Source organism: Peromyscus maniculatus, chromosome 20 (genome assembly GCF_049852395.1).
Source record: "Peromyscus maniculatus bairdii isolate BWxNUB_F1_BW_parent chromosome 20, HU_Pman_BW_mat_3.1, whole genome shotgun sequence".
In the NCBI taxonomy this organism is placed as follows: domain Eukaryota; kingdom Metazoa; phylum Chordata; class Mammalia; order Rodentia; family Cricetidae; genus Peromyscus; species Peromyscus maniculatus.
Window position 1 is genome coordinate 53,579,599 of NC_134871.1, and position 26,606 is coordinate 53,606,204.

The 26,606-nt window shown below is 52.3% G+C and overlaps 1 protein-coding gene across 2 annotated transcripts in view; it reads left to right on the plus strand.

Annotated features, from left to right (window-relative positions):
* Positions 1-26,606, plus strand: part of Parvb (parvin beta) — an 88,605-nt gene that overhangs the window by 40,754 nt on the left and 21,245 nt on the right. For both annotated transcript variants that reach the window (XM_006980258.4, XM_076556460.1), the window contains exons 2-7: positions 2,187-2,276; positions 4,052-4,122; positions 13,439-13,541; positions 21,575-21,715; positions 23,502-23,617; positions 26,423-26,481. In XM_006980258.4, coding sequence (XP_006980320.1) covers positions 2,187-2,276; positions 4,052-4,122; positions 13,439-13,541; positions 21,575-21,715; positions 23,502-23,617; positions 26,423-26,481 — 580 coding nt within the window. The remainder of the gene's footprint in view (positions 1-2,186; positions 2,277-4,051; positions 4,123-13,438; positions 13,542-21,574; positions 21,716-23,501; positions 23,618-26,422; positions 26,482-26,606) is intronic.

Below are 26,606 nucleotides of genomic sequence, written 5' to 3' on the forward strand. Positions count from 1 at the left end.
GGATCTTTGTGTGTCTTTGGGGGGATGGGGGGGCAAAGGGAGTCCACACCCATTGGTGGTCACTGACTCATGAAAGTTTTTTATAGTTGCCTGTTTCCCTTACAGAGTCATGGTGAGGACTGGGGGATTAGGAATGATTAGTAGGGATGGAGGGATGGCTCAGTGGTTACGAGCCTTTCCATGCATGACTAAGTCCTATTTATGGATCCCCATGGGTGCGGCTATTATAATTTTCCTTCCTTTTTTGTTTTGTTTTGTTTTGTTTTGTTTTGAATCTATGAGCATCTGTACCAATTTCACCTTTTTGGCTGTTGTGAACAACATAGCCTTGAACATGGGTGTGCAAGTTTACGAGAGGGTCTCCTTTTTCACAAAAAGCTGGACATCAGCATCTTCGCTGATGCTAGAGCTGGTGTCTGTCCTTGTGAAGGTAGAGGATGGCTTGTCCCCAGAGCTGGATCCACAGCCCTGTCTCAAGAGCCTGTCGTGTGTCCTGCTCTAAGCTGGGGGCTTGCGTTCTTCAGCCTGCCTGGGGACCTCAGAAAACAAACAGGAAATGCCGTCTGAGGTAGCAGGGTCGGAGGGGTTAACAAGACTGACTTGGGGTCTCCCAGTCAGTAGAGTTGGGATCACTAGTGTCATACATGGTGTTACCCCATCCATCACCTGCTGTTGTGGGTGCCAGGTGACCAACATGTCAAAGCTTTGAGGTGGTGACAGTATTCCAGGCCAAGCTGAGAGGGCGTATCACTCTCTGAGGCGGAAGGATAGAGTGGTGGGACACCTGCCGCTGGAGATCCCCTCAGAGAAGATGTGTGATCCGTCAGTGATCAGTACTTCCCACTCAAGCCTGTAAAAAGCTACAGGTCTAGGCCCGGACCTGTCTCTGTCACCTCTGGATCTTGGGGCTAGAGTCTGGACTCTGAGGTCCAGGGGTATGGAAGCCACCATTTCTGGTTCCAGGGCTCCAGACATGGTAGAGCTTTCTGTAGACAGGAAGAAGCCAAGCCTTGCATCTGTAAAAGCTGTCCTCCTAAGCCCCACTCTCCGTGGCTGTGACCAAGGGCCATCAGGGTCTCTGGGGGAGATGAAGGATCCTGTGTGGTGTCACAGGACCGGGGCACACACTGTCTGAACCTCGCCACTATCCCCCACCCCCAGCCGACATGCATACAGGCTTATGCATAGCTTGCAGTCTCTGGGCCCACACACGGCCAGCGTGGAAGCTCGCTCACTCGTCTCCTTAGAGTTCGTTATTTTTCCTACTGGCCTTGATCCCGATGCCGTTACATTCTATAGAGATTTAAGATCTTAGGAGGAAGCATGGCCCTCCGGGGGCCAGGAGAGACGGTAATAGAGATTTAGTGACTTACCACCTAGAGAATTAGTGGAGCATGTGGGGAGAAAGAGGACTGTGGGCCATGCCTTGCTGGGTTTGGGACATCATCCAAGCAGATTTCCCTGCAGGCCCGAGGACCAGCAAGTGAGGGCTGGTTGTCATGACTCTCTGCTTGGTCCACGTGGGAAGTGAGGTGAGAGGGGACATCCAGGCTGGCTGCGTGCGAATGCCCTCTTGGAGGTTAACTGATCCCAGGGCAGAGATCTGGAAGGGTTGTGCCCAGCAGGGAGGAGGTATATGTCCAGGCTGAGCTGGCTTCTGGTCTGAGATTCTAGCCTGTTTAAAAATAGATACAAGGACAGCACAAAATGTAAGAGTTCACTACACCTCCGTCAGACTTCCGTCCCAAAGGATGTGGCACACTTTAAATTCTGATCACCCGTGTGTGCAAGCAGTCCTGTTCACACCTCGAGTCTACAACCCCAGACACAGCTCTGCCAGAGACAGAAGGCCGCTCCATCTACGTTCTCTGCCCTTGCTGGGGGTCTAAGCTTTGTCTCCCAAAGCAGCTTCAGGCAGGTCTGGAAGCCATTAGAAGCAACCAGAAGCTTCCATGTCTCAGTCACATATTCCAAAGACCAGCGTGGACAGACTGGTCAGGCTTGGAAGGAATTAAGAACTGCTTGATGCAAAGCAAAATGGCATGTGTTCTGGGCTGGGAGCACTTCCCCTTGGCTTCCCTGGACCAGCCACCATGAAGGGATGTGCATGTAAGCGACATGTTGGAAACATGGGACTTTCCTCTTGGGCTTTCTGCATACTGACTGGGTCTCTCTTTACTCAACAGTGACTGACTTGCAAGAAGAAGGCAAGAGTGCCATCAATTCTCCAATGGCCCCGGCTTTGGTGGACATCCACCCTGAAGACACCCAGCTAGGTACTGTGGCCGCTTGACATCCTTTGCTGTCCATCCCTGGGGTAGGGACCCTCTATGGGTGGGTGGTGTTTGAGAATCTGCGTCTTATTCAGAGAGATCTCTGGGGAGAAGCAGGTTTCTGCTCCTGTCTTCCGGTGCAGGTTTCATTGGCATCCAGGTATAGATGAGTGGCATTGGGAACATGGCTTGTTAGGGTCACAGTTCCAGGAGATGGCCAAGCAGAGCTGGGAAAGCAATGGAGGAGAGAGAGGAGGAGTTGACTTGTTTACCGAGTAGAGGACTGGATGGTGTAAGCTCCAGGAACAAGGTACTGACTCGAGTTAGCTGGCAGCTGGCCTAGGGGATGAGAGAAGATGAGGCAGAGAGTGTTGGCTCAGGGTATGGAACTCCATAAATCCCTAGAGGAGGAGGCTAGAGGACAGCCATCCCGGGAGGAAAGTCTCCCTGGGAAGAGCAGACCCCAAGGTCTCAAAACATGAAGATATTTAGAAACTAGGCACACATCCCAGACACCCCATATATCTCAACGGCTGCCCTGAAGAACTGTGCTGGTCCTGCAGCTGGCTGTGTGGGAACTGTGGATGGGGAGGCCCCTGACTCCTGGCAGGTTGATGACAGGGTGGCAGTCAAAGTGGCCTTTCCTGGCCTCGTGTTTTGGCAGCAAGTCACTGTGGAAGGCAGGTATGGGACACTGTGTATTTCCAAACCCTGGTTCAGACAGAGATCCCTGTCTACCCAGATTTTCCATGACAAGGCCATCAGGCTCGCAGGAAGGAAGCAGGGAAGGCCCAACCTGTGGCCCAGAGGTGGCCTGGTACCCGAGACCACTGGTCTGTGACATTCTCTCCCCGCCAGAAGGACATGCTTATCACTGCATGGTTGCAGCAGCTGCATCTGGGCTGGTCTCTGCCTGGGAAACGGGACTTCCCCCCCCACATCCCCGCTGTGGTCAGTGGGCCCACAGCACCCTGGCATCTGTGGGACCTGGTCCTTTCTGTTCTGGCCCCTGTGTCTTCATCCCTGCCCCACCTTCCTGTCCCGCTCCCCTGATGAACTCCACTGGTCTCTTGCTGTCTGTCAGATCCAGGCTAGAACACAGAGGGAAAACCTAACAGGAGAGATGGGTAAAATGTCATCCCTTTGCATGGTTTTGCTATTTCTAATACTTCCCTGTATTGTATGTGATGCCTCTGCCCTGGTCCATTCCAACATCCCAAACCGCGAGGTAGCGAGGAAAGAGCTGCATGCGTGCATCCCAGGTCTTAAGGGGCCCCCAGCGGCCATGCCCCAGGGACAGGTACCTCAAGGTCATAGGCAGGTGTAACAGTTACCTGCCGCCTCACCAGGGGCAGTGTTTCAGGGCATGGCTCAACCAGTCACCCGCTACACAGTGATCCAGGAACTACTGGTGTTCCCAGCTCTCTCCAACCCTCTGGTTCTGGCAGGGCACTTCCCAGCCCACGGCAGGGCTACCCACTGTCTTTTCTCTCCCCATGCCAGCATGGTTTAGACTCATTAGAGTCTTTGGAGTCTAAGGCTGGGGAGATAAGAGACTAGCTTCATCTCCTCCTGCTTCCCTGCAGGATTTATTTCTGATCTTGGTGTGTAGCCGACAAGGCAGGAGACCTGTTCTCACTGAGACCATGGTGGGTCTCTGCTTTTCCACCTGCTTCCTGCCCCATGTGAGTAAGCAGGGAGTCCTCTATCCCCTGACATCCCTCTCAACCCTCCACCCCACCTCCCCGATTCACTCTGGCCCTTTCTGTCTTTGGCAGAGGAGAATGAGGAGCGTACCATGATCGATCCCACCTCCAGAGAGGACCCCAAGTTCAAGGAGCTGGTCAAGGTGAGGTACAGTCTGATGTCATTGGAGCATCCCTGTTGGCTCCAGGCCTTCTTTCGGAGCCTCAGGGCTTCTGTAGACACAAGGAGGAGTTGAGCCTCCAGGTTCCTGAGAGGGCCAATGAGGCTACAATAGAAAGAGGTACAGAGCTGAGCTTGTGGGAGCTCATGGACTGTAGACTGACAGCTAGGGAGCCTGCGTGGGACCGACCTAGGCCCTCTGCGTGTGGGTGACAGTTGTGTACTTGATCTGTTTGTGGAGCTCCTAGCAGGGGGACCAGGATCTGTCCCTGGTGCCTGAGCTGGCTCTTTGGAACCTATTCCCTATGGTGGGATGCCTCACTCAGCCTTGACGCAGGGGGAGGAGCTTGTTACTGCCTCAGCTTTATATGCCATGTGTTGTTGCCTCGCATGGGGTCAACTTTCTGAGGAGTGGATGGGGACCGGTAGAAAGGAGGTGGGAGGAAGGAACAGAAGAAGAGGAGGGAGGGGGAACTGTGGTTGGTATGTAAGATAAATAAAATAATGAATAAAAAAAATAAAAGAAAGGGGCATAGAGGAGTGAAGTGTGAGCTGAAGAATGAGATGGAACATGGGTCCTCTAGGTGCTCCCATGTGCTAGGGCAGCCCTATGCCTTTATGGGGCTGTCACACGGTACTCACAGGAGCTGTACAGGGTCTGTTTGTAATCAATACACCCTGCAGACAGGCCCAGTTGTTATAGCTTCATGGGGTCTGGATTCAAGCTGTTTTGGGGAGCAAGTTGCTGTCTTCCCCCACCCTGGCCTCATCTGAAGAGGGGCCTTGGTGTCCTAAAATGTCAACTTGACACAGCCTAGAGTCACCTGAAAAGGGAGTCTCCATTGAGGCCTTGCCCAGATCAGACTTGGCCTGTGGCCATGTCTGTGAGAGATGGTCTTGACTGCTAATTGATATAGGTGGGCACAGCCCACTGTGGGTGGCACCATTCCCTTGGCAGGCAGTCCTAGGTTATATAAGAAAGCTAGCTAAGCATGAATCTGTGAATAAACCAGCAAGTAGTGTTCCTCCAGGGTTTCTGCTTCAAGCTCCTGCGTGAATGTCTGCCCCGATGTCCCTCAGTGGTGGACAGACCTGGAAGTATAAGCCAATAAACCCTTGACTTCCCTCAGCTGCGTTGGTTGGAAATGTTTTAACATGGCGATAGAATGAAACCAGAGCGCTCGGGGAGCATGTGACTGTCAGCTGGGTGGGAAAGCAGAGGCTTTGCTCCCAAAGGTCACAGAAACAGGTGGGTAGGACTGTGGCTCAGTGGCTCCCAGAAACACCTGCCTGCCCTTACATGTCACATGTCTGATCCTGTCCAGGGGCAGCCTGAGACATTGATTGCCCAGATCTAAGCCACAGTAGGACTCCTGGAGGCCACCCACCTGAGACAGGCAGGCAGATAGGGTCAAACCTCAGAGACCCAGACTTGGTTGGGGTGACCTAGGCGTGTTGAAATACTGCACATGGCGGTATCCTTGAGTTTTCACAAGGGTCCATTCAGGGGAATCAGGGCTGCTTGCCAGCTGTGCCATCTAGAAATATGAACTGGAAATGTCTGTTATGGCTACCCAAAGAGGGTGATTTTTTTTTTTTTTCGAGGCAGGGTTCCCTGTGCAACCCTGGCTGTCCTGGAACTCACTCTGTAAATTAGGCTGTCCTTGAACTCAGAGATCCACCCGCCTCTGCCTCCTAGGTGGTGGGATTAAAGGTATGAGCCACCATTGCCTGGCTGAGGGTGATTCGTTTTCCTTTTTTTTTTTTTTTTTTTTTTTTTTTTTTTAGACAGTGTCTCACTATGCAGGGGAGAAGGAGTTTATCTAATTTGCAGTTCTGGGTTACAGTCCAACACTGTGAGCATGTCAAGGTGGCAGGGACTTGAAGCAGCTAGTCACATCCACAGTAAGAGCAGAGAGAATGAATGTGTGCATGCTTACTTGCTTGCCTATTATCCTCAGCCTCTTCCATTCTTATTCTTTTGGAGACCCCATAGGTCTAGGGGTTGGTGCCATCCACAGTGGGCTTAGTTCTCTCACATCAATTAGCTTAATTAAGACAGTCCCCCATAGGCCAACCCAATGTAGACACAGCTTAATTAAGACAGTCCCCCACAGGCCAACCCAATGTAGACACTCCTCAGTTGAGTCTAGATTGTGTCAAGTTGACAATTAAGATCAACCATCTCTCTGGGCAGTGATGGTGCACACCTTTAATCCCAGCACTCGGGAGGCCAAAGTACATAGATCTCTGAGTTTGAGGACAGCCTGGTCTACACAGTGAGTTCCAGGACAGCCAGTTCCAAACTTAAAACCTATCTGGTGTGTTGGCCTGAGCAGGTTAGAGGACAGCTTGGTCTGGCTGACATCCTGGGAGAATTTCTGTCTCGGAAAACAGAATAAAACAAACCCCAAACCAACCAACCAATCAACCAAACAAAAACAACAACAAACCAAATGAACGAAAGACTACCCATTGCATCTGGGCTGGGTGGCCAAGGCTGCAGATGGAGGTGTCAGGAAGAGGGAAGCCTGGCTCCAGCTGCTGGATTGGAGGAAGGACAAAAGCTGGGTGCTGAGGTCTGTGGGAGCCTCTAGAAACTGGAGAAGCCAGGGAAGCAAGGTCCTAAGAGCCTCCAGAAGGGTTAGCTCTCCTCTCCTAACACTTGACCTCAGCTTGGCAACAGCGGTTCTGGGCTTCTTGCCTCCAGTGTGTGAGAGGATCCATGGGAAACCACCAGAGTCGTGGAAGTCCCCTAGAGCAGCCATAGGAAGCCAATCTTCACTGGAGCTGACCATCCACATCAGTCAGACAGGGTGGCCCTACACCTACCACAGTGGCTGAGTCCTTGAGACGACCTGTTCCCATAGCCATCCCATTGGCCTTCAGCTACACATATGGAGACTAGACTTCAGACCCAGCCTGAGATCTCATCTCCCAGCAGGCTGGTCTTCACCTAGTACTTTCAAAACCTACTGTGAACACCAGGCACAGGGGAGCAGTTCTGGGGTTTGTGTGTGTGTCGGGGGATCATCAGCTATTGTGTGGCTGTGTGATGAGGCGTACAGTGTGTCAAACTACTTGGCAAGGCCGGGCTCTGAGACAGGCAAGTGTGGGAGGTATGTGCAGTGGTTCTGATGGACTTGTCCTGTTGATCAGGGTTCCCGAGCCGGGAGAAAAGCCGTGGTCTGGCTGGAGCTTGCTCGTGTTGGAGGACTGTGGACGTTTCCTTTTTCTGTCCTGGCTGCCCTGGCTGGCCCAGATGACACACTTGTGCTATGAGTGTGGGATGAACAGCCTCCCAGCTGCTGCTAGGACTGGACTTGGTGCCTGGCTCCTTCCCAGGGTCACCGCAGAGCTAGGCACCTCGGGTCTGCTCTGTTCAGACCCTTCACTATCATTCCATGCCTCCTCCCTCTGTCTCTGCTCCACATATTCTTGGCTTTGTTACTGCTGTGCTGAGCAGGGACCCTCTGAGTGTATGTTTAGAGGAGACTGTTTCCTCCAGGACACACTGGCAATCTCAGGGGTCCCAGCATACCTTAGACTTGATAATTCACCAGAAGAACCCCAGAACCCACTGGAACAGTGGTTATCAACCTGTGGGTCGTGACCCCTTTGGGGGTTGAACAACTTTTTTTTTTAAACCAGGATCTCTTATCAGATATCCTGCATATCAGATATTTACATTATGATTTGTAACAGTAGCAAAATTACAGTTATGAAATAGCAGAAATAATTTTATGGTTGAAGGCCGCCACAACACGAGGAACTGTATTAAAGGGTCGCAGCATTAGGAAGGTTGGGAACCTTCCACTGCACTGGAAGCTGTTGTCCTTAAGGTCACCGTTGGAGACAGGCACAGTCAGCTGGGGGAGGCACACTTGGGATCAGGATCTAGGGAATGGGCTGTGGGAGAAGGGGCAGAGGCTGGGAGCTCGTGATTGTACCTCTATGCAGATGGTTCCAGAACCTCAGTGTCCAGGGTCACTGTGTGAGTCTCCTTGTTTCAGAATGTTGTCTATGCTGCAGACCAGTGACCCAGCTTCTGGTGGGTCGGAAATAGGCTGTCCAGAAATAGGTTTTGTGTTTTGTTTGTTTTTTCCCCTAGAACTGGGGAGGGCACCCAGGACCTTGCTCCGTGACTGAACCATACCCCTGCCTCCCCAGATGCGTTTTTTTTTTTTTTTTTTTAAATCTTAAAACCTTTCTGGTATGTTGGCTTGAGCAGGTTAGAGGACGGCTCGGTCTGGCTCACATCCTGTCCTTCTGTCCTTCTGGACATGGTCATTGTGGCCATCTGTCCTTCACAGCCTCTCCCAGTCTTTGGGACCATGGCTGAGTTTCTGAGGATGCCTGGCTGGCCGTGTTTTTTCCTCTCTGCTCTCTGTCCTCTACGTTTTCCCTCTGTTGTCTTGGTGGCCTTCTCTGTCCCCTACTATTTTGTGATTGTCATCTTTGCCATGTTGTGAGCTGCCCTCTGCCTTCATCTGAAGTCCCTGGCTCTGGCTGGGCAGACATTGGAATGAGGTTGATCATTAAAAAACTATTTTGAGCATCTGCTGTGCTTATGGGGCCATTAAGGGGCGAAGGTCCAATCCCAACTCGGGAAAATGCAGTACCTCAACCCATGGCCATTCATTATCTGATGATGGGCATGGAAAGGGATCAGGTCTGGTGGGGAGGGTGCATTGGCCAGCCAGGCACCACCTTAGACATGGACCTGCATTTTGTGGGCCCAGGAGCCTCAAAGATTCACCCTAATGTCCTCTTCTAGCATTTTTTCCTGTGGCCATTTCTTCTGGTGTCTGCTGGAATCAACCTGAATTCCTTATAGGTGGCCAGTGTGTTGGAGGCTTATGGCTGAGATACTTCATGTCATTAACTGTTCTGTTAGGAAGCATCCTGTGCTTTTCTTTTAGGGGAGATGCCTCTGTGCTCAGTGTCTCCATTTGGTCCTTGTCCCCGGGGCCTGGCCCAGAACTCTGAAACCCTCAGAGTTGCCTGGGTAAGAGATCTCAACAGCACACACTCTTGGTCACACCTGGGTCACTGCTAATGATTTGGTGAATCCCCAGTTTGCTTCCAGTGGAGGATGATCCTAAGGGAACCCAAACATGGGTGGTGAAGGGGTTGGCACTGTTGATCTCTGGGAGGGAAGGGGCCTGGAGGGTGGTTCTTTTTACTGATGGCCAATGACTGAGCTCATAACCTGGGGTTCCGGACTCTGGGCAGTGAGTGTCATAAGCATGTTGACTACAGAGGCATATGAGGTTAGAGAATTGGTGTTGGAATGATGCATTTTAGAGTTGGGAAGAGAAACCCAATAAACCCACACAGCCCTTCCTAAACAGGCTAGCCAGAGCAGCTAGGCACCTCATGCTGGGTTGCATCTTCCTCCAAGAGCAGATTTCATATCTCATCATTCAGTTGCTGGGCAAGGCTTACCCTTGTCATGAAGCTGGTTTTTTTCCTCTTGCGCCTGGGTTGTCTGGAAGTGCTCTGCCAGGCTCAGCCCCCACTGACTCCGCCCAATTCAGTAAGGTGCATCTCCATCCCCAGGGGACAACACAGCCAGGACTCTGTTTGGAAATGATTAAAATGTAACTGTCAGGGCTCTGGGGGAGACAGACTGCAGACCTGATTATAATTCAGAAGGAACTAAGGGGAAAGTAATTTTTTATTCTGGTTAGAGCGAGCTCATAGAGCTAGCCGTGATCGAGTGCCGTGTAAGGATGTAATTAATATATGTCCTCCTTATTCACCCGCAGGACTTGGGGCTCGCAGATGAACGAGTCCCTAAAAATAATGGCTGATGCTATCTTTAAAAGCTCTTTTGTGGAACAGAAGATAAGAAGGATGACCGGGAGCAGAATGATGGGGTGACAGGCGATGTCTCCAAGTCAAGTGCTCCTCCTGGGGGGGGTGGCAGTGAGACAGGGGAGGATGCTTGCCTCCTGGACCCGAGAGCCTGGCCCGTCATGTAGAGTTCATTTTTAGCTTTTTGTTCCCGCCTTTGGGCTCCGAGTAGGCCAGAGATCTAGATGTGGGGTTTTGGTTTGTTTTGTTGTTTTCTTCTTTAAGTTTTTGATTCTCAGAGAAGAAACATTCTCTGGAGATTTCCTGGCAGGATTGTGTTTGAGAAAGGAAGCCTCTGGAAGGGCCTGTAGGGTAGAGAGTCCTTTCTAGATGTGAATTCCCCGAGGCAGTTTTCCGGTTTGTTTGAGACCTCAAACTGGGATCTTAGCCACTGGGGATAAGTACTGAGCAAAACAGCTCACTCGCCAAGCTCACAGTGTACCTGTGAAAGAGAAAGCATGGAGAGGGCCGAGTGAATATGCCATCAGGTGGCAGGGGGTGCCTGGAAGCCTCATACCCACTTTCTGCTGCTCCCTGCAGGGCAGTCTGGGAGGTGGCATTTAAGCAGACCTCTGCATCAGTACCTAGGAGAAGGTCATGGTCAACTGCCCAACAGCAGAGGTCCTGTGGTATGCAGGTGCTTGGCATGTCCTAGCAACCATTGAGATGGGCAGGGTGACAGGAGCCTAGCGAGCATGCAGGGGAGTGACCAGAGACAGAGTCAACAGTGATAGAGGTATGGGGATGGTGGCCGGTAGCGAACGGCCATGTTGGCTCATGTTGGCTCTCAGGGTGGAGGAGTCAACTTTTCCTGAATGCTGTGGCAGACAGGGGGCAGGGCTGGCTCCGTGTCCACCCTGTGTGCCTTCCATGCCCTCACTGTCCCCAGCATAACACCATGACAGGTCACTGCCCTTGTGGGCAGGGACTGCACTGCATCTCTCTTCATCCTCACGGCCCAGGGTAGAACCTGCTGCCGACACTCACTCGTGTTCTTATCTTATCATCAGGGGAGACCCCGCAAAGGAAGGCCCAGCAGCTGTGGCCTTTGCAGCCAGAGGTGGGACAGCGGGACAGCAGGACAGCAAAGCACAAGCTCCCCTTCCCTTTTTGATGACGGGCAGAGAACATCCACCCTTATCCGTTGTCTTGGGGTTTCTGTTGCTCTGACCAAAAGCAAAGGAAAGACACCTAAACCTTGTAATCATCATCCAGATAAGCCAGGGCAGGAACCTGGAGGCAGGAACTGAGGCAGAGGCCGTGGGGGAGCGCTGTTCACAGGCTTGCTCAGCCTGCTTTCTTATTACACCCAGGACCACCTGCCCAGGAGCGGCACAGCCCAAATCGGGCCCTTCCACATCAATCATTAATCAAGAAAATGTACCATAGGCTTGCCTACTGGCCACTCTGGTGGAGGCCTTTTCTCAGCTGAGGTTCCCCTTCCCAGGTGACTCTGGCTGTGTCCACTTGACACCAGACCAGCCAGCACAACAGTCATGGCGACCTCAGCACACTGTCGTGTTTTCATCCCTTATGAAGTGGAGACTGTGCCGTTTTGCTTGTTTGTTTTGTTTTGTTTTTTTGTTTTTGTTTTTTGTTTTGTTTTGTTTTGTTTTGTTTTTTGCATGGAGGAAATCCTTGCTGTGGTTTGCAGCCCCCAGTGTGAGAACACACCTCAGACCCTTGGGCAGAGGACAAGCAGGCATCTAGGACCCGCCCCTTGCAACCTGTTTCCTCCAGTCAGGCCCTGCCCAGAGACGGACAGCCCAATGGTCAGAGAACACAGACCAGACTGGAGCCCAGTCAACCAGAGAGCTGGAGAGGGCGCCCACTCTCCCCCTGCCCCTCGGAAGACGCTTTGACACATCCACAGAGCTCCAAGGCTGTGTGGCCCTTCACCCTAGCCACATGTGACTCATAAGCTCTGAGATCCCTGTGAATCTGGTTTAGTCTCCTGCGGTCGCTTGGAAGCTGGTCAGGACCTGAGGGGACTTGGCTTTGTTGCCAATTTCTCGGTCACTGCTTTCTTAGAGAACGACAAGACACTGTGCATTCAGATTTGTGCATTTGATCCTTCTGAGAGTGGCCGCAGACCTCTACCTCCCAGAGGCTCAGGGGTCCAATTAGATAGCTTAATCTATTTTGCTGGCATGGGAAAGTCACAGTCTGAGGGTCACGGCTGCAGCCTGGGCAGGTTTCTGTTTTATTCTGGGTGGGAGGGTGAGCAAGCATTGTCCTTGGGAAGCCCTCTGTCCCAGAGACGATGAACAGTGCAGGGGGCGTGCTTCGGCAGCGTGCCCTCCCAATGTGTTGAGTGGAAAACCCTATTAAGAAAAGCCTTCTGGGGCTGGAGAGATGGCTCAGAGGTTAAGAGCACTGACTGCTCTTCCAGAGGTCCTGAGTTCAATTCCCAGCAACCACATGGTGGCTCACAACCATCTGTAATGAGATCTGGCGCCCTCTTCTGGCCTGCAGGCAAAACATGCTGTATACATAATAAATAAATCTTTAAAAAAAAAAAAAAAAAAAAAAAAAAAAAAAAAAAAAAAAGAAAAGCCTTCTGGGGAAGGTGGGTCTGGAAAAATAGAAGCGAAGAACTTGACCATGAGTGTTCCCAGCGGCTTGACGGACAGAAAGTGACACTGCTCAGCTGTCCAGCAATGGAGGGAGACAGAGAAGATGTACATAGCTCTGTGTCATGCGGTGGTAAGGTGTTCAGCCGGAAGTGGGGGAGAGGTAGGAGCTATGACAGGGATGGGCTTCAAACACCATGTTGAGAGAAGCCAGGTGTGAGGGAGGAGTTTGCATACTGTGGAATCCCATTGATGGGACTCAGGATCGGGAGATGGACAGGGGCAGAGCTGCAGGGAGAAGGTCTGGTTTCTGTTCGGGTACAAGATAATATTCTAACATGGTTGGGGTGACCCTTACAAGTTTGGTGAATCCTGGAAGGGTATGCAGGTGGATTCTCCATTGGCCGAACAGTCGGCAGAGTTCAGGGAACAGCAGAGCCAGGCTGGTACCTCTTGCATTAGCCTGGGACTCAGGGCTGCTGAAGTGCAATCTAGGAGGGGGGTTCATGCGTCATGGCCCCCTTCCCCCTCTCTTCCCAGCACTTATTCATTTCGTACCCAGTGCCCAAGTGGAGCCGTAAGCGCTTCCGTTGGGAGATATGTGTCACCCATTACCCACGGTCGGTGCAGGATCTCAGCTTGCCTGGTCCTGCCTGGGCTCTGTTGGGGACTGTTAGGAAGTCCTAGCTCCATGCATGGGTCTGGCTCTCCACTCGTGCTCTGGCCATGGACCAAGAGATACCTGTTGTCCTCCATGGTTACCAGGCAGGTGTCTGGTAGCCCTTGCGTCTTTGGGCGGCTGCCCGTCTGAGCCGGCTCTGACCCTGCTTTCTCCGACAACTCTGACCTGCTTCTCCCCTCCCCCAGGTGCTCCTGGACTGGATCAACGATGTGCTGGCAGAGGAGCGCATCATCGTGAAGCAGCTGGAGGAAGACCTCTATGATGGCCAGGTGCTACAGAAGCTTCTGGGTGAGTGCCGGGACCCTACCATGTGGCACCATCCTCCTTGCCCTGGGCTTTTGGGAACTGACCCAAAGCTTGGTTTATGCCTCCTGGTAGCCCTAGCTGTGTTTGCTGTCTGTCTGCATGGTTTCTCCGCTGGGTACGCGTGGTTTCTCACGGGGCTGCAGCAGCTTTTATTGGATGCTCACGCCATGGACCAAGGAAACAGGGTTCAGAGAGGAGCCATGTCCCTCATCTCATCTCTCTGGCCAGCCTGGTTCCATCCAGTGTTGAGCACTTTTAGGATGGGATGCGGCAGAGGGCAGGTCTCCAACAAACCCCATGTGAGGGAATTTATCATTGTCCTCACTCATACTTCCAGGCTTTACTGTCTCCAAGTTCTGGCTGAGGATGATTGAGTGTGTCCTCAAGATAGACTGATGGAAGGAAAGATGGACAGGTGGGCAGCCTCTCCATCAAATGTCCCTGAGCCTTGCTGAAGGCTGGGTTCTAGGTCAGTGACTGCTGAAGCAGACATCCCTCTACCCTGCCGTTCCGGAGGGTGTGGTCTGTCTGAGCAGACAGTGACAGATGCCATGGGTCTAGAGAGTATAAAGGTCATACAGTTGTCATATCATATGGCCAGAGTGGGTGACCTTACCAAGTGCTAGGGTCTGAGCTCCTGGGGAAAAATAAGGGAAGAGTGGCCAGGAGACTAGAGAAGGATGAAGTCAGGGGTGAGGCATGGTAGGTAGTGCCACGGGATTCATGACGCCTCAGGCTGGTGCGGTGATTCATGCCTGTCATCCTAGCACTTGGGAGGCTGAGGCAGGAGGATTGCTAGTTTAAGGCTAGCCTAAATTATATAATAAAAGCTTGTCTCAAATAGAAAAAAAAATGTGTATGATGAAGCCTTGGGACCAGCTCTTACCTGGGGCTATTGTTCCCGGGGATGTTGTGAGCGCATCTTGGGGGCTGTGCTGTTACCTCCGGGGGAGTCTTGGTGGTTGTGGGATGTGGTGAGGTATTGTCTCTCAGGCTTGCACAGGACTCTTCTCCCTCAGCTGTGTGTCAGGTGGCTTGGGCATAGGTCCTGATCTTACAAATCTTTTCTTACCACAGCAAATTCTCCCAGCAGCCCAAGGACAGGCCCGGTAACCCAGTGTCTCCAAATGCCTTTTCATCCAGGGCATTTGTGCTATCCCCTATTCTTTCCTGACTTCTCCCAACCCCTGCCCCACCTTTTACTCTTCTGTCTCTTATGACATCTTTGAAGGGTTTGGACATCTTGTCCTATAGAAGATGGACCGATATAGATTCATCTGATCACTCTTTTCTTTTTCTTTATTTATTTTGATTCTGTGTGTGTGTGTGTGTGTGTGTGTGTGTGTGTGTGTGTGTGTGTGTACCACTTGCTTGCAGTACCTGTGGAGGTCAGAAGAGGACACCAAATCCCTGGAACTGGAGTTTATAGATGGCTGTGAGCTGCCATATGGGTGCTGGGAATTAAAGCCAGGTCTTCTAGAAGAGCAGCCAGTGCTCTTCAGCACTGAGTCTTTACTCCAGTCTGGATTATTCTTTCCTTAGCGTTACAAAGTAACACTTTTAGTGAATCAGAGCCCATGGCTTCACATTGCTGGAGGTGCACAGTGCCAGGCTACTGATAATGATGGGGAAGGTCTGATCCTTAGCCAAGGTGATGGCCAGTGAAGGAGGGAATGGTGAGATTATGGGGTGCTGAGTGGCTGGGTGGCCATGGTGGTCTCTCTGCGGAGCTCACAGCTCAGCAGAGTTCTAGATCCAGCCTCAGAGGTGGAGGCTCTGTGGCCAGGCGGAGCCTGTTGTGAAGCAGGGAAGGAGGTGGGAATCTGGGGTGAGGCTGGGAAGACAGACAAGGCCAGCCCTGGTAGACAAGGGCTTTCATCCCATGTCACAAGAGCCACTGGGAGTTTCAAACAGGGCCACGCTGTGATCTGAGTTGGCTTTTACAAAGTTTACTCAGGCTTCTGGGTGCAGAGTGGGTGGGGAGGAAGGTCTGGAGTTGGAGCTGGGTGTGGCTCAGGATGCCCTGAAATGGCTTCTGAAATGACTCTGGCCAGGGTTTGGAGTGCAGATGTGGACAGATGTTTCAGAGTAAAGCTGCCACAGGAGCGGAGGGTGGAGACCAGAGGTATGGACTGAGCAACTGGTGAATGGGTGAAGAGCTGGGGGCCTCATGGGCGAGGTTTTGGGGTGTCTACCTGTCTGGAACCTCATGCTGGGACCAGAGTTAGGAGCTCCAGCTACAGAGTTAGATGGAATGCAACCACTCGGAGGCGGTGTTTAGCACCATGGGCCTAACCATTTCCCGGAGAGGGGCTGCAAAGTCCTCATTGGTCCAAATACCAAATGGACAAGAGTGAACCATGGACGTTTGATTAAGAACCCCCGTCTTAGAATAAAGTTCTGCAGCTCAGAAATGAAGCTGGAGAGTTGAGATCCTTGAGTAAGGGCACATGTCACTAAGCCGATGGCCTTTGCTTCCTGAGACCTACGTGGCGGAAGGAGAGAACTGACCCCCAAAGCTGTCCTTCGGCTTCCGCACACATACTGCGGCCTGCATGCCTACAGACTCCCCCACAATCAATCAGTTAATTAATAATTTTGTTTAAAGAAGACGCTGGACTGTGAGGGTGGTTTCATAAGTGCCCGGGTTTTATGGTGGACACCTCAGCGCTCCGGCAGTGCGCTGTAGTGTCTCCCTACAGGCCCTGGCCTGCTGGAAAGAGTGGCACACTCCTGCACAGCTCTGTCTGCGACTAGCTAGCTGCTTGCCATGTCTACAAACGGGGCATCCGAGTTTCAGACAGTCAGCTGAGGCCAAGGGAGCACGCTGAGCTATGAATGATGTGTCACGAGGTCCCAGTAGATGGTGAGGCTACCTTGGGTGGTCAGCCTGCCTCCTCTCCTGGGGTTTGAGTATGTTATCGACTTAACTTCTCTCTGACTCTTGGACTTGGTGATTAGGCTGGCAAGGGCCATGCTTGTATGTGTGTATGTATGTGTGTTTGCATGTGTGTGTACACAGGTGCTCATGCACATGTATGTATGTGTGAGTGGAGGCCAGAGGTCAATGTCAGATGTCTTCCTCAGTTCTCTCCACCTTATTTCTTGAGACATGGTCTCTCACTGAATTGGGAGTTCACCAATTTGGCAAGATTAACTGGCCAGTGAACTCTTGGGATCCTTCCGACTCCACCTCTCCACCCACCCCCATCTGTGCTGGGGTTATCGGTGGGGACTGCCACACCCAGATTTTTCTCTTGGAGCTGAGCTCAGATGTTTATGAGATGTTTGGGGGCTGGAATCTGAACTTGGTTCTCATGACTGAGCAACAAGCACTGACCGTCCCCACTCGCCCATGGCAATGCCTTTTCATGGAGCAGTCCTTCAAGCTGGTGCTGAATCTGGGTATCCCAGGACAGGCTCTGGCTTTGCATCAACACTGCCTGTGGCTGGCTGTCAGCCACACTGATGCCTGACCCGGTCCATCTTTGAGAGCAGATGTTGTTGACCTCTTGGGCACAGCTTTTGGCTCCGTCTTCAGCTTGCCTGGTAGACGCGGCACTGAGCTGAAGCCACCGTGGCTGTAAATCCCACTCATTGCTTCTCCAGGCTGGGCCATGTGAGGCTTGAGGCTTGTCCCGGCTCTGCTGTCTGTGTATTGTGGAGTGCTTGTTATACCCTCTCATTTGAATATCTCCAGTCGGTACTTGAAGAAGCCGCTTGGAAGCCTCTTCTGTCAAGTGGTTTGGACAGAGAAAAGGACAATGGGAAGAGTATTCAAGGCTGAAGAGGACATCAGTCAGCACATCTATGCCTGGTTGCGTGGGCAATGCTGTTTCTGATAAGATGCAACGATGACCCACACGGCCCCTGAGACCAGGGATCCCAGGAGTGACCTTGATGTAGGCTCTGGGCTCTCGGGCTTTCCAAGGGCAGAGCTATAGATCAGATAAGGGGTGCTGGCTGAGCAATACGATGTCAGCGGTGGAGCCAGGACTGGCCAAGATGAGGGAGACCCAGCAAAGAAGTCTGGTGAGATCAGCCTATGGGAAGGAACCCCGCGGAGTGGAACATGGAAGTAGGAAGTTTTTTTTTTTTTTTTTTTTTTGCATGGGCGTGTACATGAGAGTGTGGGCATGTGTTTGCCATAGTGCCCATGTGGAGGTCAGAGGGCAATTCCAGGTACCCTTCCTCCTTCCCCTGTGTGTGAGGCAGGGTCTCTTGCTTACCTCAGTCTGCTCCAGGCTAGATGGTCCACAGCCTTCTTCTCTGGCTGCATCTTCATTCTTGCTCCTCCAGGAACGCTGGGATGCAGATGTGCACACGGACACATCTTGCTTTTTGTGTTCGGGGATGGGGGGGGGGGATGCATCTAGGTTCTCATGCTTCACGAAGCAAGCGCGTTACCCGCTGAGCCACGCCCCCAGCCTGAGGAGGTGTTTTAAGTGGACGATGACAAGGGTAAACGATGAGGGTGGTGTGGGCTCTGGATGAACTTGGCCATGTGGCGCTCACCAAGGGTGAGCCCCCAGGCCCCCCCCCCCCAGGAGAGGGGATGCTGGAAATAATAGGGGGTTGCTGCAGCAGGCTAGGCTTCAGCTCAGCTGGGTTTGTAGCACTCACCTCAAGTTGGTGGGCAGGGTGGAATGTCCATGTAGGATGCTGAGGGTCTCTTGGGCCGGCTGGTACTCACTGGGACATCCTTAGTCCTTGTGTGCCGTCACTCTCAGCTACATGCCGCACTCAGGGGTCACCCAGCCTTTCTCCATCCCTTCCATATTGGTAAGAGGAGGCCGTGGCATCTCTGCCACGCCAGCAGTTGGCAGACCAGTTCCTGATGGATGTGCAGAGAAGTCTCTTTTCCCTGCTTTGTGGCATCACTGTGTCATGGAGACCTAAGGCAAGACAACCGGACACAGGACCTGCTTTCTTAGGCTGAGTCATAGCCTCTAATCTCACATTCATATATTGACATCAGTGCTGGCTAGTTTTTATGTCAACTTGACACTAGCTGGAATCATCTGAGCAGAGGAAACCTCAACTGAGAAAATGCCTCCGTAAGATCAGACTACAGGCAAGACTGTAGGACAACAGTTCTCAACCTGTGGGTCATAACTCCTTTAGCAAACCTCTATCTCCAAAAGTACTTACATTACAATTCATAACAGTAGCAAAATTACAGTTATGAAGCAGTAATAAAAAAAAATGGTATGGTTGGGGGTCACCACAACATGAGGAACTGTATTAAAGGGTCACAGCACTAGGAAGGCTGAGAGCCACTGCTGAGGGCATTTTCTTAATTAGTGAGTAGTGTGGGAGGGGCCCAGCCTACTGTGAGTGGGACCACCCCTGGGCTGGTGGTCTTGAGTCCTGTAAGAAAGATGGCTGAAGCCAGGCAATGGTCGTGCATGCCTTTAATCCCAGAACTTGGGAGGCAGGGGCAGGCAGATCTCTGTGAATCTGAGGCCAGCCTGGTCTACAGAGTGAATTCCAGGACAGCCAGGATTATGTAGAGAGACCCTATCTCAAAAAAAAAAAAAAAAAAAAAAAAAAGAAAGAAAGAAAGAAAGAAAAGAAAAAAGAAAGCAGGCTGAGCAAGTCATGAGGGGCAAGTCAGTAAGCAGCATCCCTCCATGGCCTCTGCATCAGCTCCTGCCTCCAGGTTCCTGCCCTGTTTGAGTTCCTGCCCTGACTGCTTTTGATGATGGACTGTGACTGGGATATATAAGCCAAGTAAGCCCTTTTCTCTCAAAGTTACTTTTGGTCACAGCAATAGTAGCCCTAACTAAGACAACATCCTAACCCTCAGACACATTTTAAAAAGGAGTAATTCATTGGCAATGAGGTTCTGAGGCTTGGCCCTACTCCAGTATGACAGATGTCCTTATGAGAAGAGACTAGCCAGGGGACATGCTGCCTATCTGCCCATCCCAGCACTTGAGATGCTCAGGCGGGAAACTGAGTTCAAGGCCAGCCTTGGCTACTACATAGGGAGACCACATCTCATTAAAAAAAAAAAAAAAGTGTAGCTTAGGAGACATCTGCACACAGAGGACCATCCATGGGGGAACACAGAGAAGAAAACAGCCAACACCTTGTCTCAGACCTCTGGGCCTGGGGCTAGAGAATGAGCCTCTGTAGGCCACCACTTGCCTCTCCCCCAGCTAACGCTGACTGATGTGGCTGCCTCCTCTGCCATTCCAGGTGATGTGGCTGGTGGCAGGGGACAAGAGGGCCTGCTGGGTTCTCTTCGTCCCTCCCTCCTTCCCTGTTTCCTTCCCCGGTGTCTGCCCTGTCCTTGGTGGCCGCACACCTGTGGGCGTAGCTTGTTGTGTATTTTCATGTCGCTCACGCGCGCAGCTGTGGGTGTCCCTGCTGGGGCCTGCGACACAGGTGACAGGTGGTGAGAGTCTGTGGAAGCAGGCACCCTCGTCCCCAGAGGCAGTGTGGAAGCACCAGATTGTTATTTCCATCACACTCACCTCTGCCCGACCTGCCATGTGTCTGTCCATGGCCTTTCTTGGTTGTCACACTCACTGTCTGTCCCCTTCCCGAGGGCCTCTCTTGTCCGTGTGTCTCTCCAGCACCCAGGAGCTGTTTGTTGAGTGATCATGTGACTGAGGGGTTGGACCGTGTGCAGTAGAAGCTCATGTGCCATCTCATCCCACAGATTGCAGAACTGACCGTTCTAACTGCAGGAACTGGAAGTTGGGGGCGAGAACACTGAACTCCTGGACCCAGCTAAAATGTGTGCAGCTGAACTTGATGGGACCTTATGGGGTTCATGATCTCAGTGACAATGTGGCTGTTGACAGCCCTGCATCCTGGGCTAAGGACATGGAAATCACATTCCAGGAAATTGCCTCCAGCCACCCTGGGTCTGGGCCTTTGCTAGTTGGTCAGAGGAGCCCTGTCAGGAAATATCACATCTTGGAATTAAAGACTAGGAGGGAACAGGGCTCCCTGCCTTCAGCAGGAGCCCCGGAGCGCTGGCTGCTGTGTCTGTGGCTACCTGCTCTCACCTGCTGCCTCCCCCATTCCCAAAGGAAATTGAAGGCGGCTGGGTCTCTGCTGGGTAATTGAATCCTGAGTGAATGTGACAATTCTCGTCCAGGCTCCTCCGGAGTGCTTCCTGCCTGCTCTTAAAAAAAAACCGACACAGTCACAAACTCGGCAAATCTCCAATCAAACTTCTTGCGGTGTGAAAATGTTAGAGACTAGGGAAGGACCTGGGAGTGCAGGGAAGCATCACTGAGATTTTCTTCTTGTGTTTATTGAAATTTGAAGTCTGGGACCCTACCGGGACACCTCCCCTTCCCACACTCCCTGCAGCCACCCTCTGTAACCGACCCAGTAACTTCCTCTTTCTCATGTGTGTGTGTTTACAACTTAATCAGCTCATTGAGTGCTGTTCATGTGTGTGTGCCTTTAAGGCTGACCACTTGGCATTGAATAATCAACCAGGGGACTCGATGTCCCTGGAGAAGACAGGTTTTTTCCTCTCAGCAGCCACTAATCGCCCGTGGTTCTTCATCTAGGGGCGAGGCTTTGTGAGATTTTCCCTACCCATGCTGGCCTGGCAACTGGTATTGTCACTGTTGGGTCTTATTCAGGCAGCCAGGTGGTTGAGATTTCACTGGTGTAGCTTCCCAGGCACACGTAGAAGGTACTAGCTGGCAGCAGGCCAGAAGACAACTTTGGACAACTCTGTCCTTCCTCTGTGCCTTCCGGTGCCCGACTGCCACCACAACCACGCTTAGCCCCCAGCGGCATCTTGAAGGATTCTTTTCCAGGTCATAAGCTGTTCCTGAGTGCCTGTTTCATCCTTAACTGCCTCTTCGCTTGTACTATAACTTTCTCTCAGTAGAAATGGCCTCAACACTGCACCACGGGGCCAGGGATTTGGGCTAAGACGCCAGGTCCCCCTGGTGCCCCTCTTCCAGCCAGGGCACAGATGGCTCCAGCTCCTTCCGCTTGGACACTCTTGCCTCATGACCTTGTCCTTGTCTCCACAGAAAAGCTGGCACACTGCAAGCTGAACGTGGCTGAGGTGACGCAGTCGGAGATCGGGCAGAAGCAGAAGTTGCAGACGGTCCTCGAAGCTGTGCAAGACCTGCTTCGGTCCCACGGCTGGCCACTGCGCTGGAACGTGGACTGTGAGCGGCCTCTGTGTGGGGAGGGAGCATTGGAAGCAATAACCATCCTTTTGTCTTCCCATCTCGTCTTCAGCCATCCAACGATAGCCCCGTGGTTAAAAAACCAGTGCACCCTCTTGACCGGTTCTGCCAGAGGCCAGGTGGCAGAGGAGAGGTCTGGAAGCTAAGGGCACAATCACACACCAGTGCTCTGCCTCCCCACCCCCTTATACCACCCCACTCCTGACCCCCCTCCCGCTCCACCCCTGTATTTCAGCTCTAGGATTCTCATTTGCTCACGTTTATTTGTTTATTTTGTGTGGGTCTGAGTGCACTTGTGTGGAGGCCAGAGGTCAGCCTCAGGCAACATTCCTCAGGAACCATGCACCTTGTTTGTTTTGAGGTTAGGGTCTCTCACTAAGACCTGCAGCTCACCAGTGAGGCAGGGCTGGCTGGCCAGTGAACTCAGGTTCCTTCTGTCCCCAGCTACCCTCTGCTGGGATTGCTAGCATGAGCTACCACAGGTGGTTTTTTAAAAACTCCAACTTGAGCCCTCATGCTTGTGTGGCCAACATTTTATGGACTGAGACATCTCCTCAGACCTTGTATTGTTTTTAAGAGTCTCATGTAGCCCAGGCTAGACCTTGGACTCACTATGTAGCCCAGGCTGGCCTTTAAGCCCCGATTCTCCTATCTCCACCTCCTGAATGCTGGGATTATATGCCTGGTCCAAGGAGTTTTTGTTGAGACTTGACACCAAACACCCAGGGTAGTGGCATAAAGTGAGCCATATGGGGGTGGCCTACTGAGGCAGGTGCCAAGGAGCCCATGCTAGCCCAGGAATGTCATTTGTCAGCTGGTTTGAGGGGTTTGTGGCATCAGAGTTCATAGCCCAGAGGGAGCAGACGGGGATGAGCTGACTGAAAAAGCAGATGGCATCTGTCATGTCCTTGTCCCCACCTCCTCTGGCTCCTTGCTAGGCAGGTGCGATGTGGTATGGTGCCAGAGCCTGCCCTTCATGGCCAGGGCTCTGCGGTCTGCAGAGGGAGCTTGGATCTTGGCTGTAGAGATGGGACTGGCTCTGCCCCTGGTTTCTTGGCGTGGTGTTGAGTAGACCCATCCTTCTAGCCTTGGAGCTGGGGCTGTGGGTAGGAGATGCCTGACCAGCTGCAAATCCCTCCACAGATTTGCTAACACCTGGCCTGAAACTTTACATTCAGGGAGAGTCAGAGCAGCAGCCAGGGCCGACTGGGCCCAGAGCAACTCCTGCCCTTGTCACCCACCCCTTTGGGGACAGCTGATTATATAGCAGCAGAAGTTTGCCCAGTGCCAATGATAATGACATGTGTTATTGTGGTGGGTATGTGGCTATGACCTGTCCTTCTCCCCGAAACCTGTGATTCTCTGCTTTAAAAAACGTGATGCTTTTAAAAGTGGTTGCCAGGACCAGGCACAGTGACACACACCTTTAATCCTAGCACTCCGGATGCTGAGGCAGGTGGATCAGTGTGTGTCTGAGGCCAGCTGTTCGAGGCCAGCCAGGACTATACATAGTGAGACCCTGATTTGCTCCTTCCCCCCCCCCCAAAAAAAAAGAAAAAAGAACATGGTTGTCAAGTTGCCTTGGGCCAACAAGAAAGAATAGAAAGAAGCCAGGCAGAAGTCCCCTGGGGCCTTATCAGCCCTCTCTGTCTGAGGTCCTTTTGCCCTCCCCCAGAGGTCTCCTTGAGACATACCCTTAAGATGGTCCCCTGGTCTCTACTGCATCTGACCCGAGGCCTCTGTTTCTTCCCTCTCCACCCCAAAGCTATCCATGGAAAGAACCTGGTGTCCATTCTTCACCTCCTCGTCTCCCTGGCCATGCACTTCAGGGCCCCCATCCACCTTCCCGAGCACGTCACTGTGCAGGTGGTAGTCGTGCGGGTGAGTAGACACCGGGCCATCTCTCTGCCCGGCTCTCTGTGGGCGAGGCAAGCTGACTTCTTTTCCCTGTAGTTTTCCAGGAGGCTACCTTGTATTTTTCCCCTCTTGATAAACTGCATATCTCACCCTGGCTCTTTGAGAAATGATTGGAGCGGGAACAATGGCGTTGATTTGAAGAGTGGCACACGGGCGTTGAGGTTTAATTTCCCAGATTTCTGAAAAGAACGTTCATTTCTCTCCAAAGCCACCGAGTCAGAATTCAATCCCCTTGAATGTGCTTATTACTCACTGGAGGAGGCTGTGACGGGCACGGTGAAATAGACACCCAAATTAAAGGCTCTCTACATTTGCTCTCTATTATAAGCCATCATTCCCCATTATCTCTTTTTTTAGGTTCATTTCTCTTGATTTACTTGGAGACGGGAGCCAGGACCTGGGGTCCTGGTAATGGGGCCAGGCGTGGATTTGCCATGCATACTGTCCTGTTTTTTAGCCTTTCAAGCACACAGATGCTGGCCCGACTTATTTCCTGTGCACATTTTCACTGTGCATTACATTTAAATATGTAGTAAGCACCCGCTGGGTGCCAGGCATATGCCTGGACTTGTGGGAACCCTGAGTGAGGAAAACCCATGTGGCCTGGAAGAGCCGCCATGTCTGCCAAAGGGCTGAGGTCACAGTTGGGACCGGCATGTCGTTGGTGTTTATGTTCCCGGAGACACCCAGCTTCTTCTCTCTGTTCTCTGAATTTTTAACTTATCTGTTCTGTGGTCTGTGGTCCATGACGACCTGGCTGAGCCTGTGTTTTTTGAAGCCGTTCTGACCTCTCGACTGCCCTGGGAGCTTAGCTGTACCCTGCCGGGAAGGCCCTTTCTGACATTAAGTGAAGGTCACCTGCCATTTCTCCCTGCTTCCTTCCCAATCAGGATGTTTGTGGTCAGCGAGAGTGACGCAGACCCAGGGGGACCATTCCTGTGGCCCTAGTCTTGGCTGCTGGTTCCTAGGCAGCGGGCCGGGAAAGGCTTCCCAAGGACACATGGGAAAACGGTTCCTAAACCTACCTACGTCAGCCCCAGGCCCCAAGAGTGCTGAGCGGGCTCACCGTCCGGGTATTTCCTTTCAGTCTCACGCGTGGGTCCAAGACAAGCTTGGATTTTTGGAAAGTCTGACCGCTTCCAGCAAGCACCCTCCTGCATTCGGTGCCTCGACCAGGGTTCCTGAGTTGTCTGCGCAGAGCCCAAAGTAGAAGGGACCGGGTGAGGAAGTCCAGCTAGATGGCAGCTTCTCAGAAATAGCACCCCGAGCTCAGTTCAGAGCTTCTTTCTGCCTCGCCCGAGGTCCTCTGGGCTGTCCGTATGCTTGCTCGGGTAACCCACTATCTAATTAGAGACGAAGCAAAGCATGGCACATGGCATTTCATGGCTGGAATGCATGAAGGCCAAGCCTTGCTTACTCCCAGCAGCGGAAGCTTTGGGCAGGCCTTTTGACTTCTCAGGGTTACTGAGATTTCCCTACAAACTTGGGATGATGGTGCTAACCATACAATTATCCAGCTCTCAGTTTACCAGTGATTTCCCCAATGCCTAGCAACTAATAGGCACCTCATTCATGCTTAGCCTGCAAATAAGTGAACCAAATACCTAGAGTCTTTTGGTGGGCTCTCGAGTATCCATTTGGTGCGAGGCTAGGGGGTGAGCCAAGCTGCTGTTACTTGTGGGGTTTTGTTTGTTTGATGTTTAAAAATTTATTTATTATGTATACAGTGTTCTGCCTGCAAGCCAGAAGAGGGCACCAGATCTTGTTATAGATGGCTGTGAGCCACCTTGTGGTTGCTGGGAATTGAACTCAGGACCTCTGGAAGAGCAGCCAGTGCTCTTAACCTCTGAGCCATCTCTCCAGTCCTGCTGTTACTTGTTAATAAGAATGAGCCTACAAGATCCCTGGAGGCCAGCTCAGGGAAGAGTGTGAGGGGCTCCTGGTTAGGACAGATTCCCGTGGTTCTGGTTACTTTGGCTGGCCTCTGGGAACTCCCGGTGTATATGGGCTGCCGTCCACCATCCCCTTGGCTCTCCCCCTGGCTGTGTGCCTGCCAGGGTTGCTGGGGTGAAGCTCCACTAACTGGGGGCTTCAAGTGGTGGTGGATTTCTTCTCACAGCACTGCTGGCTTCCTTTCAGGGAAGCAGTGGTCCTTTTTGCCCTGTTCTGCTTCTGCTGGCTGCCTTTAGGGTCCCAGGTTCATGGCCGTGGTCCTCCATTTCTGCTCTTTCGTTTTTTTCAAGAGGGCCACTCACCCTAGCTTCAGAGTTCGTCACTCACCACTGCTCATCTCTGTGTGGCCCCTCTTCGCTGGTATTGGAAGCCTCTAAGGAAAAGCAAGTTCTGAGGTCCTAGGTAGACATGTTTGGGGCCTTCTGTGTGACCCATTACCCACATGATCTTTCTCTGGTGTCTCCTCAGTATGACTCGTGAACTTCCTGACTACCCATGTCCCCTGCCCCAGCTGCAGAATATGAGCTTTCTTGGGTCTTGCCTGGGATGTTTCTCTGGAGCCTTGCTCAGCGGCCTTATCCCAGGGCACCATGGAGAACAATTTGAGGACAGTCATAGACCAGAAAGGGTCTCCCTTGTGATCACCTGGAGTATCCCTGCTCAGGCATGAAGTGTGCACTGGGTATGTGGCCCTTTCTAGGCTGGCATCCTGCCAGGGCCACCTGGGAGGGGATTTCCCATGGGTTCCACGTGCGTTCTCTACGCCGCTCCTGCCCCGTGGTCTGTGTATTGATTTTCTTGCTTTGGGGTTTTCAGAAGCGGGAAGGCCTGCTCCATTCCAGCCACATCTCAGAGGAACTGACCACGACCACAGAGTAAGTGGACGGCAGCTGCCCCTCAGGGTTTTGTACCTTGTACCAACTGGTCCCCAGGGACCCATGCCTCATGCAAGCCAGGCCCTAGACTCTGGCTTCAGCCAGGGACACTGGCCTGGGTGAGC